Source organism: Martes martes, assembly GCF_963455335.1.
Source record: "Martes martes genome assembly, chromosome: 17".
Classification (NCBI taxonomy): domain Eukaryota; kingdom Metazoa; phylum Chordata; class Mammalia; order Carnivora; family Mustelidae; genus Martes; species Martes martes.
This window is the reverse complement of record NC_137905.1, coordinates 16971778-16996437: the sequence shown is the minus strand read 5'-3', so window position 1 is coordinate 16996437 and position 24660 is coordinate 16971778. Positions and strand designations below refer to the sequence as shown.

The window sequence follows — 24660 nt, the reverse complement described above, 5'->3', positions numbered from 1 at the left end:
AATGCGGGGCTGGATCGATCCCAGGACCCTGGTATCATGACCTGAGCCGAAGGCAGAGGCTTAACCCACTAAGCCACCCAGGCGCCCAAGATTTTATTAATTTATTTGACAGAGAGAGACACAGGGATAGAGGGAACACAAGTAGGGGCAGAAGGAGAGGGAGAAGCAGGCTTCCCTTTGAGCAGGGAGCCAGATGCTGGGCTTGATCCCAGGACCCTGGGATCATGACTTGAGCTGAAGGCAGTTGTTTAAGGACTGAGCCACTCAGGCGCCCCTAGAGTCTGTGTTTTTTTTAGAGTTTTTATTTCTAAAACAGCCTCCTCAGGTGCACACTGGGGTTAATTGTGAATTATTCATTTAACAAGTATGTGTTCAGAGCTGTGTCCCATTACATTTGGAACAAATCTCTATTTCTAGAATTTAAATGTATATGTATGTAAACGTTTTTGGTTTAGAAGGCTTCTTTCTTTTCTTTTCTTTTTTTTTTTAAACGATTTGATTTATTTGAGAGAGACAGAGCACAAGCAGGGGGAGGGGCAGAGGAGAGGGAGAAGCAAGCTCCCCATTGAGCAGGGAGCCCCGTGTGGGGCTTGATCCCAGGACCCTGAGATCATGACCTGAGCTGCAGGCAGACGGAGGTGCCCTCAGAACGCTTATTTCTTTTTTTTTTTTTTTAAAGATTTTATTTATTTATTTGACAGACGGAGATCACAAGTAGGCAGAGAGGCAGGCAGAGAGACAGGAGGGGAAGCAGGCTCCCTGCTGAGCAGAGAGCCCGACGTGGGGCTCGATCTTAGGACCCTGTGATCATGACTTGAGCCGAAAGCAGAGGCTTTAACCCACTGAGCCACCCAGGCGCCCCCAGAACGCTTATTTCTTAAGTCACTTTTCTATCACCAAGCCTACCACAGTACTTGCGACATAGGAAATGTTCAGTAAATATCTCTGAAATGAATATAAGTCTTTCAATCTAGTTTGTGGAATATCCTAAGAATCATATGGGATTTCTCTCATATTTTCAGTCTCATTTGGGAGGTAAGATATGGAAACAAGATTTACAGATACAGGGGGTTTCCTGAAATAGTAATATGCTTAGGTGCTTTAGGGGATGGGACCATGGAGGCTGGAATGCCAGCAGAGTTTGTGAAAAAGAATTTGAGGATGAGCTTGAAAGTGAGTAGGCACTGGAAGGAAGAGAGTCGGTGTACTTTGTATGATCACAGAAGTGGTTTTATTACCAGCAGGTTTAGGAGTCAGTGGCTGGTACACAAGTCTTATAAAAGGAATGGTGGAAAATATTAGTAAAAGGGGTTGATGATGGATTGTGGAGCGTCTGGGAGAGTGACAGGATGAAAAGGGCATTACATGTCAATTTGTCAGTTGTAATGGCAGTTAAAAATGAGGAGCTTACAACACTGCACATCAACCAAGCTTGGAATCCCAAAATGCTGGGATCCCTAGCTGGGAATAGTTGAGGTGAATTTTATTTTAGAACACAAACGAAAATAGCATAACTCTGTTCTGATCACCAAATAATTCGTTCAAAAATCAGATTCCCCCTTCCCAACTTTGAGATATAACTGAATCAGATTCTCAGTAGTGGCAAAAACTTGGGAAACTACCTGTCAATGGCCTAGGCGAATTACGACCCTGTCCCCTGCCCCTTTTTTAGCACCACTGTCATTCATGCCTTGATTACTGTGTGCCTAGGGCTGTGGAGATACACGTTATCATTTAATTGATCAAACAAGGTTATCTCGCCCATTATACTGGTGAGGAAAATGAGACTTAGACGTGAGTCGTCCGGTCACAGCCTGAAGGTTGCAAAAAAAAAAGAAAAAAAAAAGATGTAAACCCGGGCTGGAATACAGGCCGCATGGGAGGTGGGGGAAAAGAAGCTTCGCGCGGAGAGGTCACGGGGAAGGAAAGGGAAGAGAAGGGAAACGGGAAAATGGAGACTCGGCCCTCACTTCCAGGACTCCGCAGGCCGCTACAGTAAGTGAAAGGGAAACCTCTCTTGTGTAACCGCTGTCAACTTGTCTCCGTTAGGCCTTTTTCCAAAATCACGGTACCTGGTTGGTGAGATTGGAGGGATAGACGATCCTGATTGGTTAGTTGGACCTCGAACCAGGCCTACGCTCCAAGGATTGGGCTAAAGGGGGGCGGGACTTAAATATGAATCCGTTATTTCATTGGTAAAAAGAAAAACGAACCAGGAACTACCCGGAAGCGTGATTGGCTGTTGCCAGGATCCCTCCGACGACCGTGAGGGCCTTAGTTACGGAAGCCGGGGAGGACTGAACAGAAGGTCCACCTCGAGGAAGTTAACCTCGGAAACCCGGATAGTGGTGGAGACGAGTTAATTCAGGCCCAATGGCGACTGTGGAAGCAAGCGACAGCGATGGGAAAGGGCAAGAGGTCGAGACCTCCGTCACTTATTATCGATTGGAGGAGGTGGCGAAGCGCAACTCCATGAAGGAGATCTGGCTGGTGATCCACGGGCGAGTCTACGATATCACCCGTTTCCTCAGCGAGGTGGGGCCCGGGAGGTGGGCGGCCCTTGGGAGCTGCGCGGGTGAGGGGTGGTCCGGACCGGAAAAGTTGCAGGGTGTGTGTAGGAGGGAAGTGAAGCCTGGCTGAGGGCGATAAGGCGTACGAAAGGGACCACAGCTCCCCTAGACGGAAACAGAGGGGCCTTAGTTCTGCATGCATTTCTAACCAGCACTAAATTCTGGAGCCTTCAATAATGTCGTGTATTGCATATCTTATATTGGGTACTTAACTGTTCGCTAGGTCAAACTTTTTTAAGCCATCATTAAGTCGTCATTATCCCCATTTTACAGAAAGGGAAACTGAGCCTCAGGGACTGAGGACTCTCAAGGTCACACGCTTAACAGCCTATAACCATTCCAATCTAGGTTTCAAGGGCTCTGAACCTGTGCGCTTCCCACTGTGCCCTCTGAAGTAATTAATTTCAGGTTTTCCTGAGAAGAAACTGAGATTTTTTTTTTTTACCCCCTGATTATGCTACCTTTATTTTCTATTAATTTGAGTTGACCTTGAGGCCAGAAGGTCATGAATTAACTTTTTTAGTCCTTGACTCACCCTCTTAGTTAAATCTTCAAACCTGTTGCATTAGATCTCATTGTGAAAGTTCTTGAGACCATGGTGCAATCGAGTGTTGTTATTTTTTTTTTAATTTAAGGAAACAGGATAGACTTTTGTCTAAATATATTGAGGTGTACTTTACATTCAGAAATTGTGCCCAATTAAAATGTACAGTTTAGTGAGTTTTGACAGATGTATTCATTCACATAATCACACTCCCTTTTAAGACAGAGCATTTCCATCATCCTAAAAAGTTCCCTCTTACTCCTTGACAGACAGTCCACAAACCCCAATCCGTGAGACTTTGAGGTATTTATGTATATACACATATTAACACATATATTTTTTTGGTGTGTATCATTTTGAGTAATAAAATCTTGGGGTGAATTCCTTGGAAATTCCTGCATAGTATAACCTTGTAACTGAGAAAAAATTTAATTTTTGTTAGTTCTTTCCGTGAATCAAATATACTAGTAAAATATTTTTTCTATATTCAGATTCATAAATCTAAAAAAAAAATTTGAAATGTAAAGTTTCCCAAAGGACATTGTTTTTAATAAACCTTAATGGCCAGTAAATTAACATCTTAGAATTTAGTAACTTGTATTTGAATGGGGTATGGCTTTTTTTTAAAGGGTACTTTAAAAGTACTTTCTCATTATTTCATCCATGGATAACTAGTTGAGAGTGACTTGGGTGTAGTGATCCTTTTGTTAACAGAATGAGAAACAGGTTCACAGAGATTTTGATTGATGAGTGGCTGAATCTGATTTCGATAGATCCCTTGATTTCTTTTGTGTACATAGCATTACTTCTGAATTCTACTCTTAGCTTAGTCCTTTGGTGTATGCCTCATAGTAAGTTAAAGTTGGGGGTTGTAGCCTGTTAAAGCATAGTTCATAATGGTAGATAATGATGTTTTTCATTTGTTGTTTCATTTCCCCCCCAATTTCCTCTTGATTGATTTAGAATACATAATGAACTTGGTGGAACACTCAGTGCTTGTCATGGACCTTAGTTCAATCTTGAGTAGTGGTTGCTAACCCGGTTCACAATGTTGGTAGAGCCAGAGACATCACAGGTATGCCTGAGCCGCCCACGAAGCTTGAGCCACAGCTCTTTACCTGCAGTTAGCTCTTCTTACTTACCTGTTCTAGTCTCTCTATTCCTATATTCTTGTTCATTCCAAGGCTATTCATTCATTCACTTGTTCATTCAAATATTTATCTGAATTGTCTGTGATATAATCTGAAGTGTCTGTTATGTGTCAGATACTGTTCTAGGTGCTTAGAATAAAGCAGTGGATGTGCTGTGTTTATGCCTTCATGGAGATTAATCTGTGGGGAGTGGACAATAAGCAGAGTAACTATAATATATGCTATGTTACATAGTGGTAGGGTTTTTTTTGTTTTGTTTTTTTTTTTAAAGATTTTATTTATTTATTTGACAGAGATCACAAGTAGGCAGAGAGGCAGGCAGAGAGAGAGAGGAGGAAAGCAGGCTCCCCGCTGAGCAGAGAGCCCGATGTGGGGCTCGATCCCAGGACCCTGGGATCATGACCTGAGCCGAAGGCAGAGGCCCTAACCCACTGAGCCACACAGGTGTCCCCATAGTGGTAGGTTCTAAGAAGAAAAAGTAGAGAAGAGGACTGTAGATGTATATGGGGTGAGGGTGTAAGGGTAAGGGGTTGAAATTTTAGGTATGATGCCCAGAGTTGTTTTCATTAAGATGACTAGAGTAAAGGCCAGAAGGAAGTTAAGGGAGCTAGCCATGTGACTATCTGCGGGAAGAGTATGCCTGTCAGAGGGAGCAAGTTCGAAGACCTTGAGGCAGGAGTATGTCTGGTGTTGTTTGAGGATGAGGGAGGCCGGAGTGGCTGGGTAGTAGTAGATGAAGTGAGCATGATTAGGTGAGGGCAGATGAAGTACCACTTTGCAGGTTGTGGGAAGGATTTTGACTTTGTGTGAGCTAGGGACGAACCCACACTGGAGCAGGGGAGTGTCATGATGTGGCTTAATGGTTTGATAGTATCACTCTGACTACTTGATTTAAAAGACTGGAGGAGGGCAAAGAGAGAATTGAGGAGCCCAGTTAGGAGGCTGTTGTAGTAGATTGGGTAAGAGGTGGCGGTGGCTTGGACCAGGCTGGTGGCGATGAGGGGTGGTGAGAGCTATCAGATTTTGGATGTGTGTATGGGGGGGGTTTGTTGTTTTGTTTTGTTTTTTTAAGATTTGCTTATTTTGTCGGGGTGGGGGTGGGAACGGTAGGGGGAGCAGGCAAGAGAGTCTTAAGCAGAGCATGATGTGGGATTCCATCTCTGAAATCAGGACATGAGCCAAAACCAAGAGTTTGTCCCTTAACCAGCTGGGCCACCCAGGCGCCCCTGGATGTGTTCTGATGGTGGAGGCAATTGGATTTAATGATGCATTAGATTTGAAGAGTGACAGAAGTCGTCAAAAATGGCACCAAGGTTTTTGGCCTGTAGGTCAGGAAGAGTAGGAGTGGTATTAGATGAGATGGGAGACCTCTGCCGGTTCTCATTCTTTCTTTACAATCTGAAATCACTTTGGGGTTCATCCTTAGAGAGGGGTTCATCCTTAGAAAGGGGTTCCTAATCTGAAAAATCCTGTGTCTGTAGGTTGCCCTTTTTTTTTTTTTTTAAATGAATGTGGTTATAATGTTATTCAGGAGTTTGAGTGTGATAATTTTGAATTGGTAAGGTAATTGAATTACTTTTCCTAACAGTAATTTTGCATTTTTGAATTAGTAGTACTGGTTTAATTTATTGAAATCGTGAATGAAAAACCAAACCTTGCAGCAGTACACATCATTCATCATTGTCTTTCCACTTCTAGTAGTATAGAAAGAACACATAAAAATGGTTATGCTGTCTATGACACTGACTAGAAGATACCAAAGTACAGCTCCCTTAGCAAGGATAGGTATGATTTTGTGAACCTTTGTTTCAGTTAATATTCTAATTTTCTTATGTGTATCACAGGTCAGAGAAGTTTGGAAGCCATTATCTTATGTATAAATAACCATTTCTAAAAAGAGTAACTTAAATACCACATTGTGATATTTTAAACTTTTCTAGGTTTTTTTAATTTTTAAAAATTAACATATAATGTATTATTAGCCCAAGGGGTACAGGTCTGTGAATCATCAGGCTTACACACTTCCCAGCTTTCACCATAGCACATACCCTCCCCCAATATCCATAACCCAGTTCTAGGTATTTTTTTAGTGGCTGTGGGCAAAAGTGGGAATATTACTATAGGGCTTGCCTCACAAATGGGATAGCATTCAACAGGTATTTCTTAGCTGTTACCAGCTAAGTAGCCTACTACCAGCAATGGTAGTAGGCCCTGGTGGCAAATAAAAACATGGTCCTGTCCTCTTGAACTTGCTCTTTGAGGAAAGACAATAGAAAACAGAAGTAGAAAGATGCTCAATGAAGGTGCTTTCTGCAAAGGAAGCAAATAGGAATTGAGAAAGAAAAATGAAGGTTTAATTTTTTTATTAATTAAGTAAATTCTACTCCTAGTCTGGGGCTTGATCTCACAACCCTGAGATCAAGAGTTGCATGTTCTACCAACTGAGCGAGCCAGGCGTCCCAGCAGACTTACTTTATTAAGAGTGATCTGGAAAGCTGTGGGATGACTTATAATTGAGCTGAGGTGAAGGAACTGGCTTCAGGAAGAGAAAAGTACATTCTGAGGCATTTGCAGAGTGAAGCAAGAGTTTGGCCCATCGGTGGGACTGAAAGCAGCTGTGGCCGTGGTATAGCCAGTGAAAATCAAGAATGGCAAGAGAGCTTGGTGGGACCCAGGTCAGGCAAGGGAGGGTAGGTAGTATGGATTTAATCCTAAATGTATTGGAAAACCATTGAAGCCTAAGATGGGAGTGACATTAAAGCACTTTGCTTTTCCAGTAGATTACTTTGGGCTTGGAGTCAAGAATAGGTTGGAGGGAAAAGCAATACAGAATGGAAGAAAGTAAAACTCTTATCTATCCCAAGGATTTGTTCGAATCTTTCTGCATCTTTCGTATATATACCAGTATATACAAATGTGTACAAATAAATATGGAAAAAGAATCGTAGTATTCCTTTTTTTTTAATGTTTTTTTTTTAAGTAATCACACAATATGGGGCTTGAACTTACAATGCAGATCAAGAGTTGTAGGCTCCTCTTACTGAGCCAGTGAGGGACACCGATTGTAGTATTCCTTAATTGAATTATAGTATCTATTCATTGATTTGTTTTAGTAGTACAAATAGTGTTTACTGGTTCTTATTATTCTGAGTGTTTTACCTGTAATTTTTCTCTTAACTTTTAACAGCCCATCCCTTTACTTTTTAAGATTTATTTATTGACTTCGGGGTGGGGTGCAGTGGGAGAGGGGAGAGAATCTCAGACTTCCCATCTTGGGTATTGATCCCGAGACCCTGAGATCGTGACCTGAGGTGAAATCAAGAGTCAACCCACTGAGCTACCCAGGTGCCCCTATTTCTAACACTGTAGAACAACGGTATCACTTTTTTTTGTCTAGTGTCTTTGGCTTCACGTATCTGAGACTTACCTTTGTTTTTTCCTATGTATCAGCAGTTTGTTCCTGTTGCTTTTTTTTTTTTTTTTTAAAGATTTTATTTATTTATTTGACAGAGATCACAAGCAGGCAGAGAGGCAGGCAGAGAGAGAGGAAGGGAAGCAGGCTCCCTGCCGAGCAGAGAGCCCCATGCGGGGCTTGATCCCAGGATCCTGGGACCATGACCTGAGCCGAAGGCAGAGGCCTTAACCCACTGAGCCACCCAGGCGCCCCATCCTGTTGCTTTTTATTTATTTTCTTTTATTTATTTTAATTTTATGTATTTATTTCATTGTATGATTGAACTGAAGCTTATCTGTTCACCTGTTGATCAACATTTGTGTTGTTTCCATTTTTTGGCTTTTTTTTTTTTAAAGATTTTATTTATTTATTTGACAGACAGATCACAAGTAGGCAGAGAGGCAGGCAGAGAGAGGGGGAAGCAGGCTCCCCACTGAGCAGAGAGCCCGATGCAAGGCTCCATCCTAGGACCCTGGATCATGACCCGAGCCGAAGGCAAAGGCTTTAACCTACTGAGCCACCCAGGCGCCCCTCCATTTTTTTGGCTATTATGAATAAAACTGGTGTGAATGTTCATGTACAATCTTTGTGTGGACATATGTTTTCATTCCTCTTGGTTAAGTACCTAGGAGTGAGATTTCTAGGTCATAATTTTTTTTTTAACTTTTTAAACAATCTCAGGCCTTTTCTCAAAATGTTGGTATCATTTTATACACCCAGCAATATGTGGTTTTCCAGTTCTCCACACCCTCCTTGACACACAGTATCGGTCATTGTACTTTGAAGCAATCTAAAGGTATGTGCTGTGCTGGCATATAAATTATGGTTTTAACTTACATATCCTTGATGACGAATGATAACTGAGTATCATCATGGTATGATTGGCCATTTGTATGGATTTTCGTGAAGTGTCTATTTTATCTTGGCCATTTATAATTGAATTGTTTTCTTGAATATATTCAGTAATATGTTCTTGAATATATTCTTCATATATTCTATTTTTATTTTTATCTATCTATTTATTTATTTTTTTAAGATTTTATTTATCTACTTGACAGAGACCACAAGTAGGCAGAGAGGCAGGCAGAGAGAAGGAAGCAGGCTCCCCGCTGAGCAGAGAGCCCGATGCGGGGCTCTATCCCAGAACCCTGGGATCTTGACCTGAGCTGAAGGGAGAGGCTTTAACCCACTGAGCCAGCCAGGTGCCCCTCTTCATATATTCTAGATGCAATTCCTTTCAGATACAGTTGACCCGTGAATGGCAGGTTTGAACTGCACAGGTCCATTTACACATGGATTTTTTTTTCAACATAGTATTTTCTCTTCCTTATGATCTTCTTACTTTTTTTTAAAGTAGGCTCCATGCCCAACGTGGAACTCATGACCCTGAGATCAAGAGTCAGATGTTCTACCAACTGACCCAGCCAGGCACCCCATGATCTTCTTAATAACATTTTCTTTTCTCTAGCTTACTTCATCCTAAGAACACAGTGTAATACATATAACATGCAAAATATATGTTAATTGACTATTTTATTGGTAAGGCTTCTGGTAAGCAGGACACTAATAGTAGTTGGGTATTTGGTGAGTCCAAAAATATATACAGATATTCAGCTATGTGTAGAGGATGGGGTTCAATAGCACTCCAACCCCCACATTGCTTAAGGGTCAACCTTATATGTATCGTGATTTTTTTCTCCCAGTCTTTTGCCTTTTTGTTTTCTTAATAGTGATTTGTTTTGTTTTTAGATTTTTTATATTGGGCGCCTGGGTAGTTTATTTGGTTAACTGTCTGCCTTCGGCTCAGTTAGTGATCGCAGGGTCCTGGGATCCAGTCCCAAGTTGGGTTCCCTGCTCGGCAGGGACTCTGCTTCTCCCTCTGCCCTCCTCCCACTTGTTCTCTCAATCTCTCTCTCTCTAAATAAATAAAAAAATTTTTTAAAAATTTTATTTATGTAGAGAGAGAGAGAGCATGCTCATGAATGGGGGGAGTGGCAGAGGGAGAGAGAATCCCAGGCAGACTGTCCTGAGCCCAAAGCCTGAGTCAGGGCTCAGTCCTCTGACCTGAGATCAGTACCTGAGCCAAAGTCATGAGTTGGCCACTTACCTAATACCCACACAGGAGCCACACTTAGTGGTGTATTTTAAAGAAAATTTGGGAGACGCCTGGGTGGCTCAGTTGGTGAAGCGTGGACCTTCCAGTTGGGTCATGATCCTGGGGTCCTGGGATCAAGTCCCGTATCAGGCTCCCTGCTTACTGGTCAGCCTGCTTGTTCCTCTGCCTGCCATTCTCCTGCTTGTGCTCTCTCTCTTTCTCCTTCTCTCTGGCAAATAAATCTTAAAATGAAATTTAAAAAAAATATATAAAGAAAATCTGGTTCCTCGTATAGATGAAATACAACTCTAATGTCTGGGTACTGGCTTTGGGGTCCAAATATCTGGTTCAGTTTATAGTTGTATAACCTTGGGCAAATAGCTCTGTCAGGGCCCTTTCCCACCTATAAAATAGAGATACTTGTATGTACTCCACAGAGTTGTTACGACAGTTGATATAAATTATGCATATAAAGTCTTGTGGTACCTGGCATAAAGAGCTCAGTAAATGTTAGGGGCCACTGAATGATTGAAGAAGTTATTTTTATTAGTAATAAAACTTACTTGTTCCCTGTAGCATCTTTTGAGTGCTTAAGTGACAGGTGCTCTGAAGATGTAAAGGTGAATTGGATGTCTTGGGCTCGTGAGGGAGAATGAGCTCTGTGCACAAGTCATTGTCATGCAAGAAAGACAGAACACAGGCTGTGTTTGATATCAGGGTACTGACGGTACCCCTGAAATCTTCAGAGCCTGACTGATAACAATTCTTACTCATTTCTCTAAGGCTGGTGAAAAGAAAGTATAATTTGATTGTCATCTAGCTTGTGAAATTAACAAATCTATAGGAAGAATACTTTTTTTTTTTTAAAGATTTTATTTATTTATTTGAGAGAGAGAGAGAGAACATGAGAAGGGAGAGGGTCAGAGGGAGAAGCAGACTCCCTGCCAAGCAGGGAGCCCGATACAGGACTCGATCCTGGGACTCCAGTATCATGACCTGAGCCGAAGGCAGCTTAACCAACTGAGCCACCCAGGCGCCCGGAAGAATACTTTTTTTAAAAAAGATTTCATTCATTTATTTTGGAGAGAGTGCCAGTACAAGCAGGGGGAGGGGCAGAGGGAGCAGGGAACCCGACAAAGGGTTCCATCCCAGGGCCCCGGGATCATGAACTGAGCAAAAGGCAGATGCTTAACCGACTGAGCCACCCAGGAGCCCCAAGAATACTTTCTTTTCTTGAGTAGTTGCAAGTGGTTAGTCCTAGGGAAAGCTAGAAATAAAATGAGGAAAAATTTAACCTCCAATACTGTCCAGATGAGATCCTCTGATGACCAAATTGACTTTCATTTATTTGTTTTGCGTGTGGGCATGAGATGGGGGTGGGGGAGTGAATTGGACAGAAGGAGGGCAGAGTGAGCTCTCTCTGTAGATCTCACTATGTTCCAAGCATACTGTGTTCTAGAATACAGCCATGAAAAAATCAACCACGGTCAGTGTTTTAATGGAGCTTATAGTCTAGCAGGTTAACAGACATCAAATAAATAATGATGGTTGTCATAAATGAATACTATGAAGGTACCTAAGGAATTGTGAAAAGTCTGTGGTAGTGGGATTTAATCTGGTGGGGATAAGTTATGATTGGACCTGAAGACCTGAGATTTCACCCCTGGGCAGGGAGGGCTGACTGCCTCGGTTATACCCTTTCTGGCAGCGATCACGTTAGCCTCTCTAGATGACACCACTACTTTCCTGGGCTCTTTCTAAGCCCATGCGAATGAAAACGTGTGGACCCCCACCGTTTCCTCCTGTTCGCCACTCAGGTCTGTCATCTTTCTCTGCCCTGTCAGACTGTTGTTTCAAAAGTAGTTTTGCTCTGTCCAGAATTTCAGTCTCCATATCTCATTTTGATGAGATATTCTGCCTATCTGTTTGGGTAGAGGTTCTTTTCATCACCCAGCTTACTTTTGCAGCTTCCAAATCTTAATGTTTCTAGATCTTATTTTCTAAGCCTAGTGGTCTTTAGCATATCCTTATTGCTGGATTTTTATTACATCATTGTAGGATTTCCACTCATAGAGAATTTGTGTAATTTTTTCTCATTATGATTTTTATTCCCTGCCCTCCTTTGCATTCTCTTCTTTTCTGCCCTCTGACCCCTATCCTTTGCGTAAAATTAGTAATCTGGAAGCATATTTTCTGTTAGTAATTTGCCCTCTTTCTTTTCTGTATTAAAACAAAATTTTCTTCTTCTTTTCTTTTTTTTTTTTCCAAAATTTTTTTAAAAGATTTTATTTATTTATTTGACAGACAGAGATCACAGGTAGGCAGAGAGGCAGGCACAGAGAGAGAGGAGGAAGGCGGGGCTGGGATCAAGCCCTGAGCCGAAGGCAGAGGCTTTAACCCACTGAGCCACCCAGGCGCCCCTCTTCTTCTTTTCAATAATACTTAGTAAATGAACTTAAGAAAGAACCAAAAGGCTTCCTCCCTACCACATAGGCTTTGGACAGATGAACTGACTGAAATCCTTCACTAGGGGACATTACAAAATTGCCTTTGTATCTTTGAAGTATTTCACTTGATTATTGCTGGACTGAGAGAGAAATGAATGGATCACAGTCATGTTTTGTCCCTTTTGAAAGTTTAGATTTTGGTTGCAGTGTCATTTATTTAAAACATTTTCATTGTAACATTGTGTAACTGCTTACATAATAAAAGCTAGAACAAGGTCCATTAGTCTTAAAACACAAAGGCTATCCAAGTCAAAATAAATTTTCGGTAAATTCATACGAGATTTAAAAGCAAAGCAAGTCCTAGAAAAAGTGGGAAATTTTTCTATTAGATTTACTGAATAAGAAGAGGGAGAAATTTATGATTTTCCAATAGATTTGAATAGTGTAGGGCCCCAATGTAGGTTATTCAGGTTAACCCCTGAAACTCTTAATGGTCTCATTTGTTTTCTTTTGCTCTGATTCAGACAAAAGTAAGTTTTTGGCTAATATTAATTATAGGCATATATAACCTAGTTTTATTATTTTTTATTTGGCAAAACATATAAACAGAATTTTCCATTTAATCAGTTTTATACTTCAGTGGCATTAATTTCATTCACAGTATTGTATAACCAACCAACACTGATAACTGTTTATAAACTTTTTCATCACTTCAAGCAGAACTTTGTTACCACTAGGCAATAACTACCCCCTCATCACTCTTCCTCTGATAACTTCTAGTCTGCTTTGTCTCTTTAGAATTGCTTAATTCTAGGTACCTCGAGTAGATGGCAGCATAAAATATTGGTCCTTTGGTGTCTGGCTCCTTTCACTTAACATGTTTTGGTTTTTAAAATTTTTATTGTCGTAAAATATGCATAACATGAAATTGATTATTTCAACAATGTTTAATTGTACAATTCTGTGGCATTAAGTTCATGCATGTCATTGTGTAACTCTCACCACCATTTATCTCCGGAAGTTTTTCGTCCTCCCGAAGTGAAACTATAGCCATTAAACAATAACTCCATTGCCCCTGCTCCCAGCCCCTAGTAGTCACTGTTTGATTTTTCTGTCTTTATGAATTTGACGATTCTTGGTACCACATATAAATTGAATAATTCAATATTTGCCCTTTTGTATCTAGCTTGTTTCACTTAATATAATGTCTTCAGTGTTCATCCACGTTGTAGCATGTGTCAGAATTTCTTTTTGAGGCTGAATAACATTCCATTATATGTATATATACTGCATTCTGTTTGTCCATTCAGCCATTCATCAATGGACACTTGAATTGTTTCCATCTTTTAGCTATTTGTGAACAATACTGCAGTGAACATTGGCATACAAGTATCTATCAGAGTGCTTGTTTTCAGTTCATTTGGATATACTGCAGAGTGGAATTGCTCAGTCATACAGCTATACTGTGTTTTTTGTGGAACTCTAAACCGTTTTCCACAGCAGCATTTTACATTTCCACTGGCAGTGAATGAGGGTTCCAGTTTTCCCACACTGTCTCCAACACTTACTGTTTTTTCACTTATAGCCATCCTAGCCAGGTGTAAACTGGTACCTCACTGTGATATGACTTGCATTTGCCTAATGACTAAAGATGTTCATGTATTTACTGGTCCTCTGCGTATCTTCTTTGGAGAACTATCTAATCAAGTTCTTTGCCCATTTTTCAATTGAATTGTTTGTCTTTTTGCTTTAAAGTTGGATTTCTTTGTATATTCTGGATATCCTCTCTTAAGTATTTGATTTGCAGATATTTTTCTCCCATTCTGTAATTTGTCTTTTCACTTTCTTGATAATGCCCTTTGATGTACAGAAATTTTTAATTTTGAGAGTTAAGTCCCTCCTCATCAGTAATTACTTTAAATGTAAATGGATTAAATTCCTTTTAAAAAAAGGATTATTTGAGAGAAAGAGTGCACATGCATGTGCACAAGTGGGGTTAGGGGCACAGGGTAAGGGAGCGAGAGAATTGCAAGCCCTACTGAGCGCAGAGCCCGACACGGGGCTCCATCTCAGGACCCTGAGATCACAACCTGAGCCAAAAACAAGAGTCAAAGTTTCAATTAATTGAGGCATACTGGGGCCTCTAACTGGATTTAATTCCTAAATCGAAACACAGAGGTTGACAGAATGAATAAAAACACAGGATCTCACAAGATGCTGTCTACAGGAGACTCACTTTAGGATTTGGGTTTTTTTTTGTTTTTTTAAAGATTTTATTTAATTATTTGACAGAGTACAAGTGGAAGGGAGAAGCAGACTCTCCAGCATCTTTTCATGTGTCTTTGGCCATTTGGTTGTCGTTTTTTTTTTTTTGTTTTGTTTTTTTGAGAAATATCTGTTCATGTCTTCTGCCCATTTCTTGATTGGATTATTTGTCCTTTGTTTAAGTTAAGTTTTTTTTTTTTTTTTTTAAGATTTTATTTAATTTGACAGAGACCACAGGTGGGCAGAGAGGCAGGCAGAGAGAGAGGAAGGGAAGCAGGCTTGCTGCTGAGCAGAGAGCCTGATGTGGGACTCGATCCCAGGACCCCAGGATCATGACCTGAGCTGAAGGCAGAGGCTTTAACCCACTGAGCCACCCAGGCACCCCTAAGTTGATAAGTTTTTGATAGATTTTGGATACCAGCCCTTTATCTGATAAGACATTTGCAAATATCTTCTCCCATTCTGTCAGTTGTCTTTTGGTTTTACTGACTGTTTGCTTTGCTGTGGGAAAGCTTTTTATCTTGATGAAGTCCCTATAGTTCATTTTTGCCTTTGTTTTCTTGGCCTTTGGAGATATATTTAGCAAGAATTTGCTGCAGCTGAGGTCACAGAGGTTGCTGCCTGTGTTCTCCTGCAGGATTTTGGTGGATTCCCGTCTCACAGTTAGGTCTTTCATCCATTTTGAGTCTATTTTTGTGTACGGTATAAGGAAATGGTCCAGTTTCATTCTTCTGCATGTGGCCTCATTTTGGTTTTATTTGCATTTCCCCAGTGACTACTTATGTTAAGCATCTTTTCATATTCTTGCTGGCCATCTGTAGATCATCTTCAGAGAAATGTCTACTTAAGTCCTTTGCCTGTTTTCTAATCACATTGTTTGATGTTTTCATTGTTGAATTTTAGGAGTTCTTTATGTATTCTGGATATTAAACCCTTTTGATTTACGTATCTTTTCTCTTATTCTGTAGGTTGTTTTTCAGTTTGGTGGTCGTGTCCTTTGGTGCATAAAAAATTTTAAGTTTGATGTACTTCCATTTGTCAATGTTTACTTTTGTTGCCTGTGCTTTTGGTGTCATATTCAATAAAGCATTATCAAATCCAGTGTCCTAAAGCTTTTCTTCTTTTTTTTTTCTTCTAGGAGTTTTATAGTTTTGGGTTGAATGTTTAGTTCTTTAATCCATTTTCAGCTAACTTTTGTCTGTGTTATAAAGGTCCATCTTCATTCTTTTGTATGTGGATATGCAGTTTTTCCCATAATTTATTGAAGAGACTGCCTTTTCCCTATTGTGAATGGTTCTGGCATCCCTTGTTGAAGATCATTTGACTGTATATACAAGGGTAGTTCTATATGTGATATTTTGGAAATTATTTTCCCATTAATTATAAATTCCTGAGATTTAGTCATATGACCTCACTCTAGTAAGCGAACACATTTGGATAACCACCATCTAGAGTCTAGAACTTCACAGCATGTGGGGCTCCCAGGTGACTCAGTTAACTAAGCATTTGTCTTTGGCTCAGGTCCTGGGATTAAGCCCTGTGTTGTGCTCCCTGCTCAGTAGGGTGTCTGCTTCTCCCTCTGCATCCCTCCTCTGCCACCTGCTCTCGTGTTCTCTCTCTTAAATGAATAAATAAAAATCTTTAAAGAACTGTATACACTTCCTTGTGCCTCCTAATCACTCTCTGCTTCTTCATCCCTGGAGGTACCCACTCTGTTGACTTTAATCCTGTAGATTTGTTTTGTTTTTGAAGTTTTTACAAAGGAGAGAGTCACAGGTTTTTTGTTTGTTTTGTTTTTTAAGATTTTATTTTCTTGTTAGAGAGCAAGAGAGAGAGAGCGCGCGTGCACACGCACCCGTGCAAGTGGTGGGGAGGGAGGGAGAGGGAGAAGCAGACTCCCTGCTGAGCAGGGAGCTCCATCCCAGGACCCTGAAATCATGACCTGAACAAAGGCAGTTGTTTAACTGACTGAGCCACCAGGCGCCCTGAGAGTGTCATAGTATATTGTTTTATTTCTGGTGTTTTTTGTTTGCCATTTATAGTCTTTCGTGCTGATATTGGTTATTGCAGTGGTTTTGTTCTTTTTCATTACTGATTAGGATTCTACTGTAGGATTATATGGATTTATTTGTACTCTGCTTATGGTCATTGGATTTTCTTTTTCCTTTCTTTCTTTTTTTTTTTTTTCTTTTTGATTTTAGAGAGTGAGCACATGCAGGGGAGAATGGCAGAGGGAGAGGGACAGAGAGAATCTCAAGTAGTGTCTCTGCTGAGTGCAGAGCCTGATGTGGGGCTCCATCTCATGACCCTGAGATCATGACCTGAGCTAAAATCAAGAGTCCAACAGTTAATGGACTGCACCACCCAGGCAGCCAAGGCATTGGGTATTCAGATTTAGGGTCATAACAAATAGTGCTGCTATGATCATTTGTGTGTGTATACAAGTTCACATATCTATACACATTTCTTTTGGGTATATACTTAGGGAATTCAATTTGATTTTTTTTTAAAATTATTTAATTTTTTATTTGACAGAGAGAGAAATCACAAGTAGGCAGAGAGGCAGGCCGATAGGAAGGGAGAAGCAGGCTCCCTGCTGAGCAGAGAGCCCGATGTGGGGCTCGATCCCAGGACCCTGGGATCATGACCTGAGCCGAAGGCAGAGGCTTAACCCACTGAGCCACCCAGGTGCCCCTCAATTTGATTTTTTAATTAAAAGTTTTATTGAAATAATTGTAGATTCATACATACTTGTAAAAAAATAATAGATCCCTTGTATCTTTTACCCATTTCCCCCAGTGATAACATTTTGTAAAACTGTAGTACAGGGGCGCCTGGGATAGCCCCTCATTGGGCTCCCTGCTCATTGAGGAGTCTGCTTCTCCCTCTCCCTTGGCCCCTCCTTCCCTAACTATGTGTGCTCATGCACACTTTTTCTCTCAAATAAGTAAATCAAGTATTTAAAATAAACAACTGTAGTACAATACCACAACCAGGATACTGACATTAATTGGGTCCCCAGATCTTATTCTGACCTCCCCAGTTCTACTTCTATAAAATTGGTTTGCCTTTTAAAGAGAAAACAAAGTGGTTTAATTTGTAGAGTCAAGAGTCATCCACTTTTGATTACAGTACTCAACATGCAAATTACATTTACCTCTTGATTCAGAAATGGCACCCTGCCACTTCCCCAGGACATTTAATCCAGACAGTTATTTCTGGGCAACTTTTCTCTATATTTCTGCCAGCACTTGCCCTCTCTACCTTCTTAAAATAATGTATAAACTCTTATCCAGAATGACTGGGTCTTTAGTTCAGTTGAGTCACCATAGTATAGGACAGAGCCATTGATTTTTTTTTTCTTTCAACTGATTTGATGTATTCTGAATGCACATGAAAAATAACCCATTTAACCTGTAAGTGGTCATTCCTTAAGGCAATTGAGAATACCACAGTGTCTCAGGGTCATCAATTTTCCCTGGACAGTTTTTAGAGACATAGGTTTGTTAAGTCTATCTTGGCCCTGAGTATTCACTCTGAAAAATAATTTATTTGAATTAAGTTTTTTTTTTTTTTTAAGATTTTATTTATTTATTCGACACAGAGAGAGATCACAAGTAGGCAGAGAGGCAGGCAGAGAGAGAGGGGGAAGCAGGCTCCCTGCTAAGCAGAGAGCCCGATGCGGGGCTCGATCCCAGGACCCTGAGATCATGACCTGAGCCAAAGGCAGAGGCTTAACCCACTGAGCCACCCAGGTGCCCCTTGAATTAAGTTTTGATGCCTTTGCTCTTTGTGTCATTCTGTAGGCTCAAAATGAGCAATGCAGGGATATTTGTTTTGCTTATACTTAGTAAATTTTCATTAATAAAATTATTAGTTTTGTAAAGGAAGTTATTAAATACTAGTACATAAATTAGATTTAAAAATTCAGGCTAGCTGAATCCCAAGAAAACAGGAGTTTACTGTGATTTAGATGTCAGGCTGATTGTATATGGTAAGTATTATAGTTGTTAATGTTTCTTCCAAAAATTGAATTTTTGCTAAATTTTTATATATTATCATTAGCTTGAGTTTCCCCTTTCTTTGCCTTTCATTTCTATTGTCACCAGAAGGGAGTTTTTTTTTTTTAAGGTTTTATTTATTTATTTGACAGAGAGAGATCACAAGTAGGCAGAGGGGCAGGCAGAGAGAGAGGGGGAAGCAGGCTCCCCGCTGAGCAGAGAGCCGGATGCAGGGCTTGATCCCAGGACCCTGGGACCATGACCTGAGCTGAAGGCAGAGGCTTTAACCCACTGAGCCACCTAGGCACCCGCAGAAGGGAATTTTTAAACATTTTAAAAATAGTTCTTTCCCTTGGGACGCCCGAGTGGCTCAGTGGATTAAGCCGCTGCCTTCAGTTCAGATCGTGATCATAGGGTCCTGGGATCGAGTCCCGCATCGGGCTCCTTGCTCAGTGGGGAGCCTGCTTCTCTCTCTGACAAATAAATAAATAAAATCTAAAAATAAAAACCCTGCACATAGCTAAATATGAATACACGAAAAAAAAATAGTTCTTTCCCCACGTGGCACCTGGGTGGCTCAGTGGGTTAATCTGCCTTTGGCTCAGGTCATGGTCTCAGGGTCCTGGGATCGAGCCCCGAGTTGGGCTCCCTGCTCAGTGGGGAGCCTGCTTCCCCCTCTCGCTCTGCCTGCTGCTCTGCCTACTTGTGATCTCTCTCTCTGTGTCAAATAAATAAATAAAATTTTTTAAAAAAATAGTTCTTTCCCTGTAAGTTACCCCAAACACAATCATTTCCTCCAGTTTCAAACATAAAGGGAAACCTGGCTCAGACAAAAATGAACCTTTTTGCACGTCCACGGGCTCACGTGTTCTTTTTATTCTGAGAGGCCCTGGCTCAAACAGCTCACAAGGTTAAGGGCTACTCTGTTCCCAACAGAGCTAATCGCTGCTTCAATAAATAAAGGTCTACAATTGTTTTTTGAACATGCCTTCAAAGTGGAGATCTTTGGCCATGAGCTCCTCTTTGACATCAGCAAGTGCCCACTGGCAGCTTGTTAGCTCCAGAACTTTCCATTTTGCCTTGAAAGCTTTGTTGCTGTCTATGGGCATGGCTGTGGCTGCTCTAGTCATCTTGGCCTGGATTGTTTTTTTGTTTTTTTTTTAAGATTTCGTTTATTTACTTGACAGAGAGAGAGGGCACAAGCAGGGGGAACAGCAGAGGGAGAGGAAGAAGAGGGATTGAGAGCCTAGTTTGGGGCCTGATCCCAGGACACAGGGATCATGACCTGAGCCAAAGGCACATGCTCAACCTACTGAGCCACCCAGGCATGCCTGCCTGGATTATTCTTGGTCGGTCATTGGCTTTATTTTGACCCAGAATGAGAGAATAAATACTCTGAATCCCAAATACGTAGAATTACCAGGACGTAGCTTGTACGCAGATGCAGCTAATGTGAGTAGTTGAATTCCTTCCTATAGCATAGGCTTAAAAAACAGCATCAGTAGAAATAGGCCTTTGGTTGTAACAAAGCCTGAGCATGTCATGTTTATCCATTCACTAGTGAGAATTGACATTTGTTAAATTCCCTTTCACCATGTCTGTGAGCATAGTGGAATCAGTCGTAAGAGAAGGTAGTAGTGTTTTCTCTTTAGTTTTTTTTTTTTTTTTAAGATTTTATTTATTTTTTTGTCAGAGAGAGCGAGCACAGGCAGAGTGGCAGGCAGAGGCAGAGGGAGAAGCAGGCTCACTGCTGAGCAAGGAGCCTGATGTGGGACTCGATCCCAGGACGCTGGGATCATGACCTGAGCCGAAGGCAGCCACTTAACCAACTGAGCCACCCAGGCGCCCTGCCATTTGATTTTAAATAGTATCTGAAGTTTATAGAGTTCTAAAATAGTCACCAAGTTTCCCTAAAATCTTCTGCTTGTTCTAAACCATCTGTAGTAAAACCACATATTGAAGTGAAAGGTAGTAAACCTAGGGGTTTTTTGACCACTCCCACCTTCCTTGCCTCAGTGAAAAAAGAAAAATCAGGCTATAAGACAGCGTATATGATATGAATTCATTTTTATAAAAACACGATAACTTATTTATCACTGCCTACTTTATCAATAAGTACTCAATAAAAATTGTAGCATAATGATTGAAATGGATATACAATATTGAATATACAGTAAAATATACAGTATTATATATTGAATATATGGTAAATATACTATATATTGAATATACAGTAAAATATATAGTATGCAGTGTGTGTGTGTGTACACTGAATATACAGTAAAAACAGTGGATGTATATTATATATAATTGTGTAAGTGTGGCAGTTGTGGGCGGGCACACGCACAAGTGGTGGTGGGGGAAGAGGCAGAAGGAAAGGGAGAATCTAAAGCAGGCTCCAAGCCCAGCGTGATCTCCCCACCCTGAGATCATCACCAGAACCAAAGTTAAGAGTTGGAGCTTAAATGAGCCACCCAGGCACCCCAAGTGTTGCACTTTCTTATTTATTTATAAAGTGGTGAGAGGTTGATGAAAATGAAAATACTTTGTAGCTGTAGATAAAGCCATGCAGGAAGTCATAAATTCAGCCATTTCCTGAAATATCTCAAGCTACTAAGAGATTTTGTTATCCTTTTGCTCTCTGAAAGGCAACATAATACTTGGGATGTATCATAAGGAAAAACTGTCTTCACAGTTGAGGCATATAGAGCACATTGTGGAGCATCTGTGTGGCTTAGTTGGTTGGGCGCCTGCTTTCAGCTCAGGTCGTGATCTCAGGTCCTGGGATCAAGCCCTGCAAGGGGCTCCTTGCTCAGTGGGGAGTCTGCTTCTCCCTCTCCCTCTGCCCCTCCCTGTGCTTGCCCACCACTGCCCCACTTGCCCCCTCCATAAAGAAATAAAATCTATTTAAAATAAGGATGAGGGGCGCCTGAGTGGCTCAGTGGGTTAAAGCCTCTGTCTTTGGCTCAGGTCATGATCCCAGGGTCCTGGGATTGAGCCTCACATCCGGCTGTCTGCTCCGCGGGGAGCCTGCTTCCTCCTCTCTCTCTCTGCCTGCCTCTCAGCCTACTTGTGATCTCTGTCTGTCACGTGAATAAATAAAATCTTTAAAAAAAAATAAAATAAGGATGGTAATACTCCTGCTTAAAAGGTTGTTATAATAAAAACTACTTAAAAGCATCACTTGAAATTTTTAATAACACAGATTTAGATATGTCATCTAATGTAAATTCTAAATTTACTCATTGTAAGTAAATGTTTATTGAATGTTTAAGTCAGGGACTGTGTTAAATGTAATTTTTAAATATTTATTTTCTCAATAGGTGGTACTTCATTTGGTAAAACAATATAAAGAGTATATAGTGAAAAATCTTTTTCCTGGCCCCTAGGTTCTTTTCAGAGAGAGAGAGAGAGAGATTTATATTTATACATTTAATATTTATAAAATTAATTTATTAATTTGTTATTAACTTATTAATATTTAATGTATAAATAAATATATATTTAAAGTCACAGAGGTAACATTATATAAACTATACCTTTCTCTTTCTGAGTACAAAGTATTTCATAGCTGTATCTCATTTGATACAATAGTAGTGAAGATAGTTACTCCTGTTATCTCCATTTTATAAACAGGAAAGCAAAGACCTTTCAATTTCTTAGTACCTTGTCCAGGGTAGTAGAGCTAGTCAGTTATAGACAGAATCTACTTCCTGGGTATAAAGGCAGTTATTTTGGTATCACTTACTTAACTTTTTATCTTGAAACCATTTCAAACTTACAGAAAAGTTGCAGGAGTAGAATAAAGAATTCCATACACTCCTTGACCAGAGTCTCCATTCGGGTTTCTGCAGCCGTCTTGATAATGTTGGCAAAAAGGGTCAAGCCAGGAGCGCACGTTGTTCCCAGTTGTCCCATCTTGCTGACCTCCTTCAACCTGCGGCTTTTCTTCAGGCTTTCTGTAGCTTTTCTGACCTTCTTATTTTTGGTGATCACAGGTCGGTCCTTTTGTAGAATCTCTCTCAATTTGCTATTGTCCTAGATTTCTTCACAGTTATGCCAGTATTATACATTTTTGTACGAATATCAGCAGTCACGTTACATTCTTCCCATTGCGTCCCGTCAGGTGGCAGGCAGTGTCGATTTGTCCCATGACTCCCATTAAGGAAAAAAAAAAGGAGCAAAAGGGGGAAAAGTAACTTACATGAGTTTTCACTTCAGAGGGCCCTGTGTTCAGCAAATATCTTTTCTTTGTAGCATCCTGGGGGAGAAGAGGTTCTGCTGGAACAAGCTGGTGCAGATGCAAGTGAAAGCTTTGAAGATGTAGGCCACTCCTCTGATGCCAGAGAGATGCTGAAGCAGTACTATATTGGTGATGTGCATCCGGTAAGAACGCGCCGGGCGAGGAGCGCATACAGAGACGAAGCTGCTGAACAGCCACAGAACACAAGGAGGGGGAATGAATTATTAAAGTGGAAATTCATTCATCCCTGCCATCAGGCTACGTATTCTCCTAAATCATTTTGCCTGCTGTGCTGAGATGGGGCCTCTTGTATGTGAAGCAACCCCAGTAGTTACCTGAACAGTCAAGAGAAATGGTTTTAGAGGTTTTTTTAACTGGTTTTTATAACACAATTACATCTCTACCTGAAACAATAATCTGGTGGTTCTTGGAAGTTCCTTGCTAAAGGTGGTAGCTATGGACATTCTAACAAGGGACCCTGATAGGCTCAGAGTTGGGGGTGGGAGAGCATCTGCCCTTCTACACATCTTGATGTCTCTCAGAGAATTCTCTGCTACCAAGGATGTAGTCTCATGGTCTAAGGTTAGAAACAAGCACATAGTGCCCAGAGTGAGAATGCATTTGGAAATGACTTAAAATGTTATTTGTTTTCCTTTTTTAACAGAATGACCTTAAACCTGACAGTGGTAGCAAGGTAAGAAGTCATCTGTTTCTCTTGTGTGTTTCGAATGTTTATATTTCTATTTAACTCAAATAGAATGGCTTTTTAAAAAGTTATCTTAACAAGAGAAGTGTTTACTTTTCCCCCAGGCAAAAAATCCCATTTTTTTTTTTTCAGGAATTTGGACTCAGTGCCATCTCAGGAAAAAAGAATAGCTGAGTCTTGAACAGTAGGAAACATTTTGTTCATGTTTCCATTTGCATTTAAAAAAAAAAAATTCTAGCCAGTGGGTTCCATTATAAAAAAGTATTTCTTATTCTTACATTAAATAGTACAGGTGATAATAATTCTGTGTTGGCAAAATAATTGGAACGTTGATTTTCACTTTCAAGTCTTCAGAGTTACAGATTGAAGTAATTGACCAGGATGGGCCTTTCTGTCCCTGTTACCCGTGTTTAATCCTTTTATCGTATAGGCTCAAACAGGCCTATTCCCATTTCGCTTACTCGTGATATAGCAAAAACAAAAGACTAAATATTTGAAAACCTTAATGTGCACTGCATAACATACCAAGCACAAAATACGAAAGCTTTTTAGCTTCCCATAAGCGGGGCTATTATTTCCCTTACTGCTTCAGGCTTTTTCTTGACTTCCTCCTTCACAGAGCTCTCAGGTTACCCTTTCACTTAAAGGGGCAGCCGTTTAGTTGTAATCAGAACATCATGGTAGCAACTTTCTGCCTTAGAGCTTCTTGCTTCCCTTTCCTCACTGAGCTGGAATTACTAAACTTGTTGGGTAGAGCACTTAAAGTTGGCCTCGACAGAAGCATTCTTTTAACTCAGGAGATTGCTTGACTGTGTCTGCCGTGTGTTACTATGCAGTCCAGACTGTTCTGTGCAAATTAACTCTCCCGTCTTGCTACACTTTGTTGTTCTGAATTGTTGAATTGTTCGTGAAGGGGGATGAAATGATTCTTTAAATGCTTCTAGAGCACTGTTGGTTGGTCTCTCTTCCCCCTCTCCTAGCGCATGTAATGAAGGTAAAGTTCGAGCTGCGCGTCGCCTTGCTGAGTGTATTGAAGGTGTCTGGGAAACACTGGTCTCAGTTAAAATAAACATTTCATTCAAGGGGTATTCCCATTTGTACAAGAGATAGACTTCGTATCTAGGAACCACAGCCCACTTCTACACAACGTTCATGAGAGTACCTTTACTGAAACAATAGAAAAT

At 40.7% G+C, this 24660-nt stretch overlaps 1 protein-coding gene across 1 annotated transcript in view; it reads left to right on the top strand.

Annotated features, from left to right (window-relative positions):
• Nucleotides 1–2261: 2261 nt before the first annotated feature.
• The window catches only part of CYB5B (cytochrome b5 type B), a 35977-nt gene continuing 13578 nt past the window's right edge, over nt 2262–24660 (top strand). Inside the window, exons 1-3 of the mRNA XM_080829286.1 lie at nt 2262–2535; nt 22785–22913; nt 23435–23464. Coding sequence (XP_080685412.1) covers nt 2374–2535; nt 22785–22913; nt 23435–23464 — 321 coding nt within the window. The 5' untranslated portion in view covers nt 2262–2373. The remainder of the gene's footprint in view (nt 2536–22784; nt 22914–23434; nt 23465–24660) is intronic.